The sequence below is a fragment of the Pseudorca crassidens genome, chromosome 1, assembly GCF_039906515.1.
Source record: "Pseudorca crassidens isolate mPseCra1 chromosome 1, mPseCra1.hap1, whole genome shotgun sequence".
Classification (NCBI taxonomy): Eukaryota; Metazoa; Chordata; class Mammalia; order Artiodactyla; family Delphinidae; genus Pseudorca; species Pseudorca crassidens.
In genome coordinates, this window is record NC_090296.1 from 193728865 (window position 1) to 193747339 (window position 18475).

Below are 18475 nucleotides of genomic sequence, written 5' to 3' on the forward strand. Positions count from 1 at the left end.
GTGTCCCAGACATTCTTTTTTTTTGGGGGGGGGGGGCTTCTATTGTTTTATTGATTTACAATGTTGTGTTAGTTTCAGGTGTACAGCAAAGTGAATCAGTTACACATATACCTGTATCCCCTCTTTTTTAGATCTCTTCCCATACAGGCCATTACAGACTATTGAGTAGAGTTCCCTGTGCTATACTGTAGGTCCTTGTTGCTTATCTATTTTATGTATAGTAGCGTGTATACGTCAATCCCAATCTCCCAATTTATCCCTTTCCCCATCCCCCTGGTAACCATAAAATTGTTTTCTACATCTGTGACTCTATTTCTGTCCCAGACATTCTTTGAAGCAATTTACATAGTAACTTATAAAATCCTCATCAAGGTGCCATGAGGCAAACACTATTATCATTACTACTTTTTATTCTTATTTTCAGATGTGGAAGCTGAGACACAGAGAGGCTAAGCTACTTGCCTGAGGTCACACAGCTGGTAACTGGTGACTGAGATTTGAACCTAAGTCTTAATGTCTGTGTGCCTTATTCTCTCTCTAAATGTCACCTTATTATACACAAATAAACCATAACAGAGACACACAGAGGGAATAAAGCCACTGACACAGCCCACACAGCCACTGTCACAAGACATGTAGATAAATTCCATGACCTTCATGGGAATATACAACTCAAGATGTTTTGTAAACTGTGATTAAATATTTTTAAACTGTGCTGAATTTCCACAACTATGCAAAAAAGAGTGAAACAGCATCCAAACCCTTTCTCAGGGGCAAACCCAGCTGGATACAGGTTAAAGCACTGAGGGTTGGGAACTGGGGTCCATGGAGTCAAGGCCAAGGTCAAAATTTCTGCCCAGGCAACAGACTGCTTAGGGCTGGGAACCAAAACAGAACTGCTAAGACAACGGCAGGGTCTGACACTAAAGAGGACAGATATGAACAGCCAATACCAAGAAGGTAGAGTCAGGAATCAAGTTTAGTGACATGGAACAGTGTTTAGGGTAAACTGAAGATTTCATTCATTCACAGGTATATTTATTTAGCAAATCAAGCTCTTAGTACTGTTCTCAGTACCAGGGATATAACAGAAAAGAGTAAATGCCCACGAAGAGCTTGTAATCTAGTGGGAGAGAGATGATAGCAAGCAATGACAGCATCGTGACATTAGTCCTGTGACGAGGGCAGCAGAGGGTCAGGAGCTGGGATAGGCCAAGCCAGGCCTGCTGTGTACCACTGATGCCAGGCCTGCCGCGTACCACTGATGCCAGGCCTGCCGCGTACCACTGATGCCACGCCTGCCGCATACCACTGATGCCAGGCCTGCCGCGTACCACTGATGCCAGACCTGCCGCGTACCACTGATGCCAGGCCTGCCGCGTACCACTGATGCCAGGCCTGCCGCGTACCACTGATGCGTAAGAAAAGGAACCCGGAAGGGTGAGACTGTAGGCCAATGGAACCTCCATTTGTGACAACAGCGTGAACCTTTGAGACTGGCACGCTGTCAGTGTAAGGTAGGGAGCCCACAGTTTGTGGTGTGAGCTTACTCACCGCCCAAGGGTTGTATAAACTACAAGAACTTTAGGGGCTGCTCTGAGTGGGACAATCCGCTCACCTGAATCCCCTAACCTGGTGTTTACATTTTGCTGATTCAGTAATAAAGCAAAGTGAAAGCAAGTCTAACTGAGTCCAAGTCCACATTCATGCAAAGCCAAGATCTGGGCCGACCCTGCGGACGGGAGCCCAGGGGAAGGTGTTCCATTTGAACCTGGGGCGTCAGGACTCAGCGCCCCTAGAAGAAGCAAAGTTTAAGCTGAGAACCAAAAGGTGAATAAAGGGAGCCAGGTAAGGCAAGAGAAAGAGAGGGAGGAAGACACTGAGAAACAGAAAACAGGGAGTGTGCAAGCTGGGAGAAGAGAGAACGTGGGACGCACAAAATGTTGAAAGGAACTCTGTCTGGCCTGGTGGGTGGTGTACTAGGCGGGCAACGCTGCAGAACTGCACCATGACAAGTCTTAGAAGCAAGACGGGGCGAACAACTCAGCTTCCTCCTGTGGGAAAGGACGAGTCAGGGAAGGTCAAGTTACGGCAGCGTTACAATGAGATTTTAGGGTGTGTGCCCTGGCTTCAGTGGGGAGGACAGATGGGGGGGTTTGAATAAGCCGGTACCATCAGTTGGGAGGATACAGCAGTGACCCAGGATCGGAGATGGTCTCCAAAGATGCCCGCTACCTCCTCCTTCTCTCCCCACGCACGCGAGGTGTTCCTCACGTCAAGTAAAATCTAAAGCTCCTTCCCTTGAATCTGGGCTGAACTTTGTGACCCGTGACCGAGACAACGCAGCACAGGTGGCATCCTGGGTCATAAAAGTCCTGGGGCTTCTGCTTGAGTCTCTTGGAACATTCACTCTCTGGACAGGGAATCCAGCCACCACGCTGTAAGACGCGTAAGTCACACGCAGAGGCTCCCTTGCAGGTGCTGTAGCTGGCCGCCCGACCTGAGCTCCTACAAAAGCCAATGTCAACTGCCGGCCGTGGGAGGGAGCCATCCTGGAGGTCCAGTCCAGCCCCCCACTGGACTACAAACCATATGAAAGCCCCTGATGAAGAGTCCCCCGGTTCAGCCCAGTCAGCCAGTGGAACTGTGAGAGAATATGAAATCATTGCGTTTGTCATCAAGTTGTTTTTGTTTTTGGACGTGCGTGTGGGATCTTAGCTCCCTGACCAGGGATCGAACCCGTGCCCCTCTGCAGTGGAAGCGCAGAGTCTTACCCACTGGACTGCCAGGGAAGTCCCAAATCATCAGGTTTGGGGGCAGTTTATTAGGCAGCAACAGATAACCAGAACACCAGTTAATAACTAGGTAACAGTTAAGAGATAATTAGAGCAGCTCTACCAGTTAGGGCTCTCCAGAGAAACAGAAGCAGGAGTCTATCAATACTGATGTCTGTCTGTCTACCTATCTAGATTTATTTTAGCGAATTGGCCCACACAGTCAGGGGAGCTGGCAGGTCTAGAATCTGCAGGGCAGGCGGGCAGGATGGCAACTCGGCAGGAGGTGATGCTGCAGTCTTGAAGCAGAATCTCTTCTTTTCTGGGAAACCGCACTTTTTGCCCTGAAGGACCTCAGCTGATTGGAGGAGGCCCACGCACATCGTCAAGGGTCATCGTCTTAACTTCAAGTCAACTGAGGGTAGATGTAAGCCACACCCTCACGGCAATGCCTAGACTCACGTGTGATTACATAACTGGGCACTACAGCCTAGTCAAGGGGACACAAAATTAACCAGCCCGGTAATTCAGCCCCAAGTTCTGGTGGAGGAGAGAGAGAAGGAGATGGCTCCGCGACACGCTTAGGATGTGAAACCGTGGAAGTCTGGTGATGAACGGCAAATGGGCACTGAAGGGAAGATGTCAAGGCTGATGGGGGCCACTGGGAGGGGGCGATGCCTTCCCCGACACAGGGAGCAGCTTAAACAAAAGCAAGATGGGGGGATGGCCTTTGCATCATGCGGTATTGTAGTAACCTGTCGTTGTTTTCACTCATCCCAGGTCTCATAAGGAGAGAATGAGATCACATGGCAGGCAGCAGTGGAATGAGAAGTTAGATTGTGAAGAAGGAGGGTTGCGAAGCCTTTGAAAACAGAAGAGAGGCTCAGTCGTCTGGCTGGTCCAGAGGCCGTTCTGAATGAGCACAAAGCTATGGCCAAATGAACTTGCCCAAGTCTCTCCCAGGGCCCCATGGCGGGACTGGCTCCTGACTTTCAAACATTGTTCCATTAACGTTAACAGCCAATTACGTAAGTGTGGAAAACACAAGTTCTAAAAATACAGAATCAGCTGTTAAGGTGAATGTTAAGATTCTGGAATATATTTTACTTTGCAGACCAAAAAAGAAAAAACAAGAAAAACTCCAGGTCAGAGTCATTATTACTCAATGTGTGAAGAAAATGCAAATAAGCCATTCATTTCTAATTCTATTTAGTTAGATATTTGGGAGGGGAAATAAAAAGGAGTAAGAAACTTTTTTTTCCTTTTTGCAGACACCGTCTGGCAATGTATTTAAGATCCTGGAGTAACACTCTGAACCCTACGAAGACAGAGTTCTATCATTATAAGGCTGAATCGATCTCACGCGTAATTGCACCAGCATGCTGGTCTGTGAAGCATTTCCTCAGGAAACTGTTGCCCGTATATTTTGTGTTGACACTACTTTCTTTTATAAAAGGTCCCATTATTTCATGACCTTTAAACTGACCAAGTCCTAATCGTGTGCTTCAGTGACAAGCGATGCGTGTATCTGGCAAAGGGTTCCTTCTGTGCTAGGGATGGGAGTCGCCATCCCGCACACATGGAGGGACAGGTAGGAGGCCGGTTCTGACCATGATCATTTCTGAGCCTGACTCACGTGGACAAATGGGCCACAAGGGCTCCCAGCAGCCACCACAGCGGCTCACCTCTCAGGCACTCTTCCAGGTCAGCCCCCATGGCTCACTGAGGAATTCACCATCTTCTGCTTTTTTGGCTACAGCCCCAAGCTCAGCTTCTGTGTCTGCCTGGCCTCCGGGACCTGGGCACTTATTTCCTTGCTTTTGGCCACTGGTTTCCCTCCACATCCTGACTTTTCATCTCCGCCCTCAGGCTTTGCCCAATAGATAAGGCATCCTACCCTGAACTTGCCAGGGTAGGATTAGGGTTAGCGTTACGGTTAGGGTTTTGTCCCCATTGAGGGGCTAAGTAATCTGGGGAAAGAACGGGATGCAGAACTCTGTGCACTGCCTAGAATTAGGCTGGTTAATTTTCAGGCAACTCAAAGTCATTCCTTGTTGGACCTCTGAAGCGTGTTGCCAAACATGATTTGACCGGCTGTCCTGAAAGGGAGGGACAAGCCACAGACAGCTCCTATAAAGGTAAGTCCTTTTCTACTGCAGACGATGCACAGGAAGACTGCAACCTACTATTTTTAGTAAAATATTCATTGTAAGCTAGGAAAATGATATTAAACTGACAATAATAATAATAGTGATCAAGTATTGAGACTTTAACATATAACGGACTCAATACTGAACATTCTATGTATTGAAAATTCATAAAAACTCATGAAAGAAGGTATTACTCATCTTTATCAAACTGATAAAGAGACTGGCCGGGAGAAGTGACTTAACCTAATAAGAACGATAATGATGCTACAAATGACCGACTGCCCAGGTGCCTCTTGTCCAAGGTAAAATGGTCCCTAGTGGGAACTCAGCATTCATAGGGAGATCAAATATAACATAAAATCAATGACTATGGAAAACAAACAAAAGGTCAATCAAATAAGACACATGAAGCCAATGTGAAGCTCAGTCCCAGAAACCTGAGTATACTTTCCAACTCCTGGTTCCTATACTGAGCCCTGACTCATTTTAGAACCATCTAGAAAGATTCGTGGTTCTTCCTGATGAAAGTGTTTTCCCATCAATATTTTGCACTCTCTGGAATACATGGATCACAGGTAACCAGGGCTGTAAATTAATCCCACACACAAAATTCCAATCCATACTTGTGATCAGTGTTCTGAAGGAGAATCTCATCACAGGACAGCAGCAGTGACTTCATCAGGGTGTTCAGGGAAGGCCTTCCTGAACGAGAGATGATGGATGTGGGATCTGAAAGGTTGGTGCACATGAACAGGGGCATGGGGGGCAGAAGGGACAGAGCTGTCAAGCCTTCGGGGCTGAAGCAAGTATCAGACATTTGATGAGACAGAAGACCAACGCAATGGAGCAAAAAGAGCCAGGCGGGGTGTGTGGTGCGAGGTGAGGCCGGAAAAGTAGGTAGTGGCCAGGAAATACAGGGCCTTAAGGGAGTTTAAGTCTCAGTTTTGAATGCATCCCCCCCCCGGCCCCGCAAAACAACAACAACACTCAGCGGATTCCAAACAGGTTGGGGCAGGGGTAGGCTTGGTGGAAGTGAGTTGTGACCCCCCAATCATCACCCAATTTCCATTAAAAAAAAAACCATCCAAAGAAGACGTGGTACATATATACAATGGAATACTACTCGGCCATAAAAAAGAACGAAATCATGCCATTTGCAGCCACATGGATGGACCAAGAGACTATCATACTAAGTGAAGTAAGTCAGACAGAGAAAGACAAATACCATATGATATCACTCACATGTGGAATCTAATTTTTAAAAAATGATACAAATGAACTTATTTATAAAACAGACCCACAGATTTCAAAAACAAACATACGGTTACCAAAGGGGAAAGGTGGTGGGGAGGGATAAATTAGGAGCTTGGGACTAACATACACACACCACCATATATAAGATATATAACCAACAAGGACCTACTGTAGAGCACAGGGAACTCTACTCAATATTCTGTAATAACCTATGTGGGTAAAGAATCTGAAAAAGAATGAATATATGTATAACTGAATCATTTTGCTGTACATCCAAACCTAACACAACATTTTAAATCAACCACACTCCAATAAAACTTTGTGAAAAAGCCATCCAGCTATTGTATGGAGAACGGAGGAGAAGGGTACCAGCACGATGGACGATGACCCTTGTGAAGGTCACTGCAGTAATCCAAAGGAGAAATAGCGAAGAAGCAGAGTCCCCCCGACCATAGTCAGCCATGGAGTGTCTCCTATGCACCAGCAAAGATTCCCATATTCTAGAGAGACATTTCTAAAATACAAACAGGACTCGAGGATGGATTGATATGGGGATGAGGGGGAAGGAGCCAAAAGAACAAATGGAGCAACACAGAAACCCAGGGTGAGAATCTTTCAAGGAGTGAGGAATGGTTTCTCATTTCCAGATCCTGGTAAGAGGTGAGAGCTCAAACAAAACGGGAAGGGAAAATGCCTTTTGGATTTAGCATGTGGGGTCACTGCTGACATAGGTGAAATGTTGTCGTTAAGGATGTGGGTGGAAGACAGAGTGAGTACAGACAACTCTTTCCAGGGTTCGGTTATGCAGTGGAGAAGGGTCTTTGGGTAAGAAGTGAAATAAAAACTCAAATCAAGATGGCGGGTCAAAATACCGTGATTTTAGAATCAACTGGCTCACGATGAATATACGTTTCACACTAAAAACATAGATTGGTTTTGCTGTTGTTTTTTTTTCCTTTTTTTATTTCTTGGCTGCCTGCAGCATGTGGGATCTTAGTTCCCCGACCAGGGATCCAACCCACGCCCCCTGCACTGGAAGCATGGAGTCAACCACTGGACCGCCAGGGAAGTCCAAAAAGTAGACTGCTTTTAAAGAATACAGTGATCTAAGAATTCCAGTGCTTCGCAGGGATTCAAAAGGCACGAAAGCATTGTTTCAGCCCCAACAGATCAGAAGAATTAAGGGCTTCAAATAGACACTACCTCTTTTAGCAATATGCTTATACCTAAATTAAAACAGAACCACCCGTGAGATTGAACTAGCCTCCCAGACCACTGGGAGAAATTCCAGCAACCCAGCGTGGATCTGTTATTAGTTTGTGGGATTATCAGGTTGGCATCACACTGAAAGATAGGATGGGAGAATTGACAGTCATCCCTGATTCAGGTTAATTCATGGTACTAATCACACAGAGTGTTACTTTCCAATTCTTGGCTCTCTCACAAAAGTAGGACGGCAGAACGGCCTAGACATTTGGAATTAGAAAGTCAGACATTGGTGACTGTCCTTAACGAATCCAGTTAGATACAGAATGGGAGGCATGGCGTTCAAAAAATCCACCCATTCATCATTCACATCGTAACATGAATTAGTACGTCCCATGGCAGGGGTGGTCTGGCACAGAGAAAGTGGAGTTTTGAGGAAGGATGAGGGAGAAAACATTTGGGAACGTGGAAACCTGACATCCCATTGTGTCTCCGGACCCTGAGGCATTGCATTGAGAAGCAAGAGAGAAATGAGGAAGGAACTGGGATAATTTACAGAAGATCAAAAAGGCGGGCTGGAAGGAAGCCCAGGCACCCGACCCAGAGCTGGGTGTTCAATACGTTTTGAAATATACAATAAATGGACAGTTTCACACACGTCACAATTTTAGCTTTACCTCAACCCACTCAAGGTTCTGCTTCATAACCCGGCAGCCATAGGAAGATCCAAGAGGGTGTGTGATTCCCTGTTCAATGTGGGATTCACACAAGTTTCAGGTTAAGAAAGAGAACAAATAAAGACCAAATTCCATTCGCATCTCAGATGACTGAGTTTTCCCCTTATATGTGTACACTGATATTTTGACGTTTATGAAAGATCAGCTCATCTATTTGAGTAGAATATAAGTAAACCAAGGTAACTAGAATATGAAAGACTATGACTGTCAAAGCAAAGGACAGGAACTCCACTGAAATGTTAACTCAGAAGTGAAGGAGATAATGTTGAAACACTGGAAAAAGACCTCTACGTACACAGGGACACTGCACCAGTGTTCAAACAACGTGATGTACCAATGAAGATACCCCAAGCAACGTAACAGGGAGCAGAGGGCTTGAAAGGCAGGGCGGTCTAGAAGAAGACTTCTCCGACCTAGGAGCATAAAGCAATATGGTTAATACCGAGTACAACTTGGGAGAGACGTTTTTGAAATAAAATTTAGAAGATCAGTGAATCCCATGTGGTTTGATACATTTTTATGGCGACGTTTATATTCTGTAGACTAAGACAGGAACTAGTCCCTAAATGTACAGAGACAGTTTCTATTATTAAATACAGCAGGTGCAATGACATGGTGTGGGTTTGTTGCTTTTCTATATGCACAGGCAGGCTGTATGGCATGACAAATAGAAAATGATATGACAGAACAGTAACACTGAAAAATGGTCTCGAGGCAGAGGAAACGAGGGAAAGAAGCTTTTTCAATCTGACAGCTGACCCAAAACACCTATCACAAAGTGCAAACATCTTGTTAAATTTTTAAAAAAATATGTATTGCTTTGAGCTGTCATCAGAATCACCCTGCATGAATCGTAAGCAGCAGACAATTTAAAGGGTACGAGGAGGTTCAGAAAAATGAACATGGTTTTGTATAATCAAAAGAAGCCCCTGATAGAGATGACTTTTGCTTTTCTCCAAGAAATCTATGCTACAAGACAAAATGTCTGGGACTTAATAATGTGTTGACTGAATGGAAAAAAAAAAAAAAAAAAGGGAGTAAGCTCACCACATGCTATCCGAAATCAAACCATAGCTATTGCTTCTGCAGACATATTTTAGAAAATAGTTGAAAACTTTGTTGGTCAAACTAAGTTTGGTTGCTCAGTTTTACGATTTCTTGAAAAATATTGATTAAGTTATCCATCTATTTATTTGCAGAATTTATAGGCTTTCACATAGCTAAATCATCAAACATGTAAGTGTCACACAGTAAAAAAATTAACGTATGTGATATGTAGTCTGTAAGTTTCTTTTGTTTAACACTGTATTTTGTCCAAGGAGCTCAAATAAAAATGAAAGCAACACATCGGCTGTTATTTTAGAAATATCAAAGAATCTACTAAGACAGCAATGGAATCTTTTATATCCAACACAAAGAAAGACAAAGTTACTTTCAAGAAATTTTAATCGAACCAAACCTGAGGGGATAATTTGAGATTTATTAAAATTGCTACCATGTAATAGTTATCTGTAACAAAGTAATCAGGTACAAAATACCTGTTTCACAAGTAATTTGAAACGCATCTCATTTGCATGAGCCTTAAAATAAACATGTGCCTTTATACAATAGCACCATTTTCTGCCGCTATGTTTTCAGTAAATACCGATAATGTTCAGTCATTTTTGTATTCAAACTCACGTCCGTGAAACACAGGGATGTCTCAAGAAATCAAATGGTATTAGAGGTTCCAAAAGAAACCCCAAACAAAATAATTGTGCGACTATTTCTGGAAAAAAAAAAAGTGAAAGTAAAATAAAAATTAAGCTCTGTTGCTTGTATACCTGTTAGCTTTCTATAATCGATTACACAAATGAACACAGTTCTTTTAAGTTAGAAAACAATTCATGAAAGCTAATGCAGTAATAACCATGCAAGTTACCGAGGGAATCCAAGACTGATTATTGAAGCTCAAAGATCTTCTGCCGATGCAGGGGACACGGGTTCGTGCCCCGGTCCGGGAAGATCCCACATGCCGCGGAGCGGCTGGGCCCGTGAGCCATGGCCGCTGAGCCTGCGCGTCTGGAGCCTGTGCTCCGCAACGGGAGAGGCCACAGCAGTGAGAGGCCCGCGTACCGCAAAAAAAAAAAGATCTTCTGCTGGGATAAAACCTGCTTACCAAAAGTTTCCAGAGCTTCACAAAAGAGTTTTCAAGGGTGAAGTAGAGGAAGACAAGGAAGAGGAGTCAGGAGCTTTTCATAACACGTTTAATTTAAATTTAAGTTATTTCGATGTTATTGTAATAGGGAAAAGCACATCTGATTCCATACTGGATCTGTTTCTTTTACTTCAACCTTTGTATTCCATTGCTCTATTGCTTTTGCTAGAGCATCACTAAAGGGAAGTAAAAGTATGGCCCATCTCTAGGAACCCTGCCTCGCATGCCTGCGGCTTAAGCTAAAATACCTTTGTTTCACTCACAGGAAACATCCTGACCAGGCCCACCTGTGAGTGGCTGCAGGAAAAAATGAATTAACGCATCCCCTCCCGAGTCTGGCAGGAACCAGAAAATATTTGCAGCAATAACAGGAACTATCATCCAAACCCGGGCAAGATGGTTCTTTGGGACACCAGTCCAGCATCCTCTCAGCCTGCTGGCTTTGCAAATAAAGGCGATCGTCCTCGCTGCAACAACTCATCTCTCACTTTACTGGCCTGTTGCATGGCGAGAAGTACAAGCTTGGACAAGGTAACATTATTCTCAAACATCCAAGTGTCCTGCTCAAGCAAATGATTACCTATCCATCTCTAAACGTGACAGGGAGACAGTGTGGAAACCAATACAGACCCTCCTCCACTTACCATGAGATTACACCAGTAAACCCAACGGAAGTGTACAATACCCTAAGTCGAAAATGCACTTAATACACCTGAACTACCGAACATCCCAGCTTAGCCTCGCCTACCTCACATGTGCTCAGAACACTTATTAGATCAGCCTACAGCTGGGCAAAATCATCTACCACAAAGCCTCACTTATAATAAAGTGTTGAATATCTCCTGTAATGTATTGAATACTGTACTGAAGATGAAGAGCAGAATGGTTGTCAGCGCGTGGGTTATTCACACTCGTGACCACCAGGCTGCCTGGGAGCTGCCCAGCATCACGAAATAATATCAGGTATGTATTGCTATCCTGGTGCATGGCTGTTAGCATACTGATGCCATCCAGGCCTGTTCGGTTCCTCCTGTCCTTCCAATGACCTTACCTAGGACTGCACTGGGGGTAAATCTCTTCTTTGTTGTCAAGGGCTCTGTAGTTCATAGATGTTGTTTAATCATCATTAGGTCCAGGTGGTTTCTGTGCTGTGTTAGTCTCCAAACAGTGGTAAAGACCTTCGTCCGCGGACATATTCCTGGCACCCGTGAGACTAGCTCCCCATCATAAATCTTGACTTAGGAATGCACTTGCTGTCTGCAAACACATACCCCCATGCCCTAGGTTAACTATAAAATTGTCCCAACTGCCCCCCGGAGATGCAGAGTACAGCTGCATATGCTCTGGATCAACGTCTGCCTGATCCTACCCTGTATGTAAGTTACCATATAAGAAACGGATCCACCGATTATACGGCGCTGCCTGCCTCATTCTTCAATCTCAAGATACCTTCTCAGTTCGGTGGACACTTTCTGTTCCCTCTGTCCTCAGACACTACAGAAAAGATCAAAATTCAAAATGTGAAGTACAGTCTCGAATGAATGCATGTTGTTTCTTCACCATTATAAAATTAAAAAATTGTTAAGCCCAACGATCGTAAATGGGGGACCATCTATAAATTCTTAAACTGAAATGCAGGTTAGATTTTCCACAAATTAGTATACGTGTACCAACTCGTGCTTGGGGAAAATAATGGTAATAGGAAAATTAATTAATGATTTTGAAAGCAGAAAGCAGACAGCTTGACATTCTTAACTTTGTACAGTTATACGTAAATGAAATTATACGCCAAGGGAGAAAAAAAGGCGGTAGGACATTTTCAGCTCTTACTCAAATCCCTCTTGAGGATCTCACAGAAATAACAATTCATAACTGAAGTCTAGAATTAATTTAATTAATTAATTTAGAATTACAAGTACGGATAAATCTGAGCTACAGCCACACCTAAACTTAACGATAATCATGCTTAGCATGGAAGGTGAAACAAACAATCAAACCCCAAAGCAAACAGAGCCTCAGGTCTGGAAGAGTTCTTAAGAAATATTTTAGTCCACTCTGGGGCTCCCAGGCTCCTTGAGAGTCTGATGAAAGTTAGGGATCTTTTCCCCAGAAACATGTGCAAAGTGTCACATACAATTTCAAGGGCTTCATGGAACCACCAATATAGATCTCAGATGTTTCCACGTAAAGGTTGAGGGAAGTTAGGGACTCAGACCCCAGGTACAAGTTCTCAGACTCACAATTAAATTACTGAATGACATTAAGAATCTATGAAAAGAGGACAAACATTGTTAAATGGAAAAAAAATTAAGACTGCTGAGAAGATAGGCTTCTCCAGGGCCATATTTCTTACGTAACGTAGCTTTCAAACTTTCTTTTCTGGGAGAGCCCGTCTTCTCTCAACACTTTCCGTGTTTATCCCAGACCAAGGAAACATCTTCTGCATCTGGTTGTCCCAAAGTCATCTCAAACACAGCCTGCCCCAAATAGGCTTATCTTCTCAAAAGCAATTGGCCCTTGAAATCTTTCTACTTGTCACTGGCACCACTATTACCACAATCGACCAGACCCACATTTTCTCATGGGTCTCTGACTCTATTTTTCTTTCTCCTTCAATTAGAAAACTAGGAATCAATAAGCCACCAAGTCCTGCCCCTTTTTCACTCATGTTTACTACAGCTGTTTATTGGGTACCATCTAAGTGATGGTCACAGGAGATACAAAGATTAAAAACAATAAAACATGTCCTCAAGGAGCTCACAGCCAAGTGTCCTTGCCTTGTTATTTCTATAGCTACTAGTGATGTTTTAGATCTTCGTCATATTGCAGAGTCATCTTTCTCCCACCAGCCCCTGACTGCTCTGGCTTCCTTCAGTCTACTCCCTCCCTCCTAAGGCTCTGCTGACTGAATGCATTCCCTAAAATAATAGATTCATCACGTAATTCCCTTGCTGGCAATATCCCTCCTGGGTTCCTGGTGTCTACAGAAAGCCTGTGGAACGATTTTACTCTGATAATCAGAGTCTTGTGCACCATCAGGCCGACCCCATCTACCTATGTCTCCCCTGCACCCCAAGCACCCTCTAGTACAAGTTCACTGCAACGGTGAAGCTGGTCTTGAAACTCACTCATGTTTATTCCTGGTCCCACCGCTCCTGGTCTCTCCCTCCCTTTCCGCTTGTCCTCAGAGCTACAGCTCAAGCCCTGCCTCTTTCCACAAAACGTTTCAAGAAATTACATCCCACAGCGACCGAGCACTGATATACTACGGTATTTGTATACATCACTCACTTTTACATTAAATCATAGATAGTCACACTTTTATTTCTTGTCTCTCCGAACTGTTTCAATTCCTTTGAAATCAGTAAGAAAACCCTCCATTCCCTTGTTGGTTTCCATGCAGCCATTTATTTAATACATATTTACGGAGGTTCTGCTTTGTGCCTGAGGTTTGTGTTTGAGGTTCTACTTTAAGCCTGTGTAACAGGCTCAAGCCTACTGTGCTTTGATAGAGTAATCCCGCAACAAATATTTATTGATAAATAAAATGCGTGCCCTATGCTAGCAAGTAGCTTATTTATCTAAGGAAAGCTTTTAAAAGCTCTCTGATTTTGAGATCCTGTGACCACGAAGTCCCATAATCTTCAAATAGCCCCTAGGTGTCAACTTTTGGGACTTTCAACCATCAGGCTGCAGCTGGATTTAGAATATATTCACTTGCTCACATTTTTTCAGAATTTAATGTAACTTTTGTTATTCCTGCTAAAAGAATATTACCACCTTCCACTTTTCTTCAATTTGGTATAAATTGCTATAAATAAATAAAATAAAATAGAATACTATTTAGTTACTTGACATCTATAAGAATAGGGGACATTTCTATAATGCCAGCTTTATAAATAAGCCAGAAACTCCCCAGATTTGGCCAGCTATATCGGTAAAAACTGAGGAAAGTGAATGGCTTACTGTGATTTAATTGGACAGAGTTCTGATGAGGGTTTATATAATTTAGTTCACAAATACGTCCATAAAAAGAATGTACCAATATAATACATATTCAAGTAAATAAATAAATGTCCCCATGACTGTTCTCTTGAAAGACAGCAAACAATAAGTGTTACGGTCCCAGATGTTTACTTAAATTGGCCCTGAAGGGATAGATGATTACCATGGGGTAATCATCACAGTTACAGATGCACTTTTTATACTGAGATGGTTCTAAGGGAAAAGTGGCCAATCTGCATACCAGCCATCTATACAGCATCTATCCATTATCACTTGCACCAGTGACTTTCATACGGCTTTGGATTCAAAGAGACTCCTGATTTTTAGTGCGTGCACGTGCACACACACACACACACACACACACAAGAGGGAAAGAAGGAAAAAAACCTTTAAAAAGAATTCTCTTTTTAACTGAGCTAGACGTTGTGCGTAAAAACTTGCAGAGATCATTCGAGGCTCAGAAGGAGGTTACCTTCTTCCAGAGAGGATTATTCCTTTTAATTTAGATATGTAGCAAGAACGTTGATTATGAGGGATTGGCTCACATGATTACGGAGGCTGACAAGTCCCACGATAGACAGTCTGCAAGCTGGAGGCTCAGGAAACCAGTGGCGTGGTTCTAGCCCAAATCCGAAGCCTGGGAACCAAGGAAGCCAATGGTGTAAGTCCCAGGAGGAGTCCAAAGGCTGATGGCCAAGGAGAAGATGAATGTCCCAGCTCAAGCAGAGGAAGCACGTTTGCCCTTCGTCTACCTTTTTGTTCTATTCGGGACCCTCAATGGATTCAATGATGCCCCAGGATTATTTTGTTTTTATCAGGCATCTAGGCTGAGGGCAGACCTAAATCCAAGGGAGGACGGAAATGACTTCGATTGGGCTTCAGTCTTTTAGAGAACGGGTCTCTTCTAGGGTATGCTGGAAGCCCTGCTCTATGTCTCTACCTGTCCTCCATGCTTCTGCTTTTGCATCCAGCAAGTTCCTTGTGAGGGAACGCAGCTCCAAAGGCGTCTCTTCTTCACATTCTCTCTTCTTCTGGACCTTAGTCCTGGAAATTCCCCCTGCCTTGGTAGCTCTCCACTGCCCTCCAAAGAAGTGTTTCATATACTTCGTTTTGTTTGTATTATTCTCAGGAGGTTTGCCCTGAATCAGCTTTACCGCCAGAAGTGGAAGCTCCTTTATCCCGACTTTAATTGTTGGTGTCACTACTCATCTAGTCCTTCCAGCTAATTATCTGGGATTAATCCTCAATAGTTCAATACCTCCATAGGTCTCTCTTTTTTTGCCTACTCTGCACTCGTAGAAAGGTCTCTCAAAACCAGACTCTTCTGCTACTCATTGACCCTGTGATCGCTTAGGTTACAATTGCCCTTGCAACTTTCTATCAGGTCTTCCTGTCACGAGAATCTCTCAAAACTAGTCTTCGGTAGGATTGTGTCTAAGTCCATCTGAGCTGCTATCACAGAATGCTATAAACCAGGTGGCTTATAGACAACAATTTATTTTCACAGTTCTGAAGGCTGGGAGTCTAAGACCAAGGTGCTGGCAGATTCGGTGTCTGGTGAGAATCCACCTCTGGGTTCTTAGACAGCTGTCTCCTTGCTGTGTCCTCACATGATGGAAGAGGCGAGACAGCAGTACGTGGTCTCTTTTATAAGGTCGTGAATCCCATTCATGAGGGCTCCACCCTCATAACCCAATCACCTCCTACGTCCCAAAGGCCCCACCTTCGAATACCATCCTGTTGGCGATTAGATTTTTAACTTATGACTTTGGAGGGGACAAGTTCAGTCTATAGTGGACAATCTAGCATAAAATGTCCTGGAGATGAAATAGTTACACAGGAATCCCACACTCTTAACTGCCAGTTAGGAAAGACAGTGGAATCCTACAGGAGGTCATGACAACCATATGTCTACCCAGTGGAGGAAAGATGTTCATTTTCACCTTTAACCCAATCAGGAAGTTTCTCTCTCAATGGGAGCTGCCCACAACCCATCTCCAGTGGCACCAGGATCAAAGACAGCTGGTCCAATGACTCCAGCATGTACTGACTGAAGGACCCTGCATGCAGAAGAACTGGCTTCCTACAGCGAACAGAACCGAGCAGCGTTAAGAGAATCTCAGGTGAAGGCCAAGCCTCTTTAATAAGGTTTTTAGAAGAGTCGATGCTTTACGTAAATTTTGAAAACAGGAACCAGTAAAGATAAAAACATATTACCGAATTGTAATAACCTGGCACAAGACAAAACCTGTGTTGATGCAAAGCAAAGGATCAGAATGTGGCAAAGAAAAGCAGAGCAAGGTAGCCCAGGCAGGCACAGAGACACCTGGCCTGGCTGCACCCTATGCGCAGATAATAGGAGGAAGCAGTACCAGAGAACGAGCCATGCATCCCCCGCAGGCCACTGTTTTGACACAATTTATTCCCGTCTGGGTGGGCTCCCAGGTATTCAAGCACAAGACCGCTCTGTAACCATCCACTGATAACCTGGTCTTGTCAGGTTGACGGCACCCCCCCTGGGTTATGACCTGCAGCATCTCATGCTCCTGAATGGTGCTGAGATTAAAAAGCTAATGAGAAAAACGGGAAGGGAATATGCAGAAAGGAACATAGTTTTTGTTCTAGAGCGTTGGGACCACAGGTGATTTCTTTTTCTTTCTATGTTTTCCAAAATTCCTTTACACTGCTACATGTTAGTTACAAATACACGTCAAATACAAATGGTACGAAGAAGCAGCAGCATCCTCTAAAATATGATAAAAAGTACAACAAAAACCTTCCTTTTGAAGTTGGGATTTCTGTAATTAATTTCAGCAACATAATCGCAAATTTCTAGCTAAGAGCTGGGGATACAGGGCCGTGTGTCTCGTGAGAGGATCTCAGAACGAAAAGTCCCTCATGGTCGCCTGGCCCCTTCCACGCTTCTTTTTAACAGCGCATTGCTTATTTTAGCGACAAAGCGAATACACAAAACATTTTCGAATCTCATATTATTTATGAAGAAACTTTTTACCTAAACTTCTCATGCTCTTCTGCTTGTCGCTTCCATGGACAGCTCTGGATACTAGTGACGACCTGAAGATAGTCATCCTCTGAATACCTACAAGCCAAATGTCAAGGAAATTAGAAAAGAAAGATCTCACTTATTGCTAAATGAATATGTAAGTCTTCTGAAGGACACTTATGATCTACTCATGTTAGCCTCTAAATCTTTTCTGAAATAAGGTGATGTAGAAGGAAGTAAACATCACAGCCATTTCAAAACTTCTAGGAGCATGTGATTCACAAAGAATCATTACGTTGATTTAGGAACATGTAATTTTCACATTCATAAGTCCAGTGGAGCATTACGAACCAACCACGACAGCACACTAATTCACATGCGTATCTTACGGCTAGTTAACAAATAAATTTATTTTTATAGACACTTACCATAAATATATAGTTTACCATCTTTTTCAGACTCTAAGTTGATAGATTTACCTTGGGATATATGGATAACATTTCCACAAAATAATCATCTTAAATTTTAATTCTGAACAGTACATTAAAAAAGCAGATTGGACCAGGTTAAAAGAGATGTATACTGGCATAAAAATCTACAGGCATAGTGGTACAGTTTGGCCAGATCCCAGTCCCTGGTAGATCTCCCTCTACCTGAAATTTCATCATTAAGTAACAACTCCCTTAAATCACAAAACAGCCTCTAGTCTTTAACGGTTATCAATTAAAATGCATATATCCTTTTGAGTGAAAAAACCCTTAAATTTCCTTTCAGTTAATAGCATAGTCATTAGTTGCCAGCTACTTGAGATCAAGGCTTTGCAATAAAAAGATAGAGTATATGTTGATGAGTGTCTGGGGAAGGGAGTAAAGAATCTTGTCAGAAAAGGACCTTCTCCACCCCCATGCAGTATAATGCAGATGCTCCAAAGTCTGTCTCTAAAAGGAGGTATTTCTTATAGGTGGGGAAGGTGGTCAACCAATCAACTCCTTTGCCCTTGAAATTTACCTACCTTTTGGGTATCTCGCCTGTCAATGTTGCCACCAAGATTAATCGAAAATATTTTCTCTTGGTTCCCGTTGGACCAGCTAAGAAAAGCTGAAAATCTTGAAAGACTTTGCAAAATACTAAAGGAGAACAAAGCAAAG

The 18475-nt window shown here is 43.4% G+C and overlaps 1 protein-coding gene across 1 annotated transcript in view; it reads right to left on the reverse strand.

Moving 5' to 3' along the window:
- ST8SIA6 (ST8 alpha-N-acetyl-neuraminide alpha-2,8-sialyltransferase 6) overlaps positions 1 to 18475 on the reverse strand; it is a 135860-nt gene that overhangs the window by 17521 nt on the left and 99864 nt on the right. Inside the window, exon 4 of the mRNA XM_067705540.1 lies at positions 17337 to 17423. Coding sequence (XP_067561641.1) covers positions 17337 to 17423 — 87 coding nt within the window. The remainder of the gene's footprint in view (positions 1 to 17336; positions 17424 to 18475) is intronic.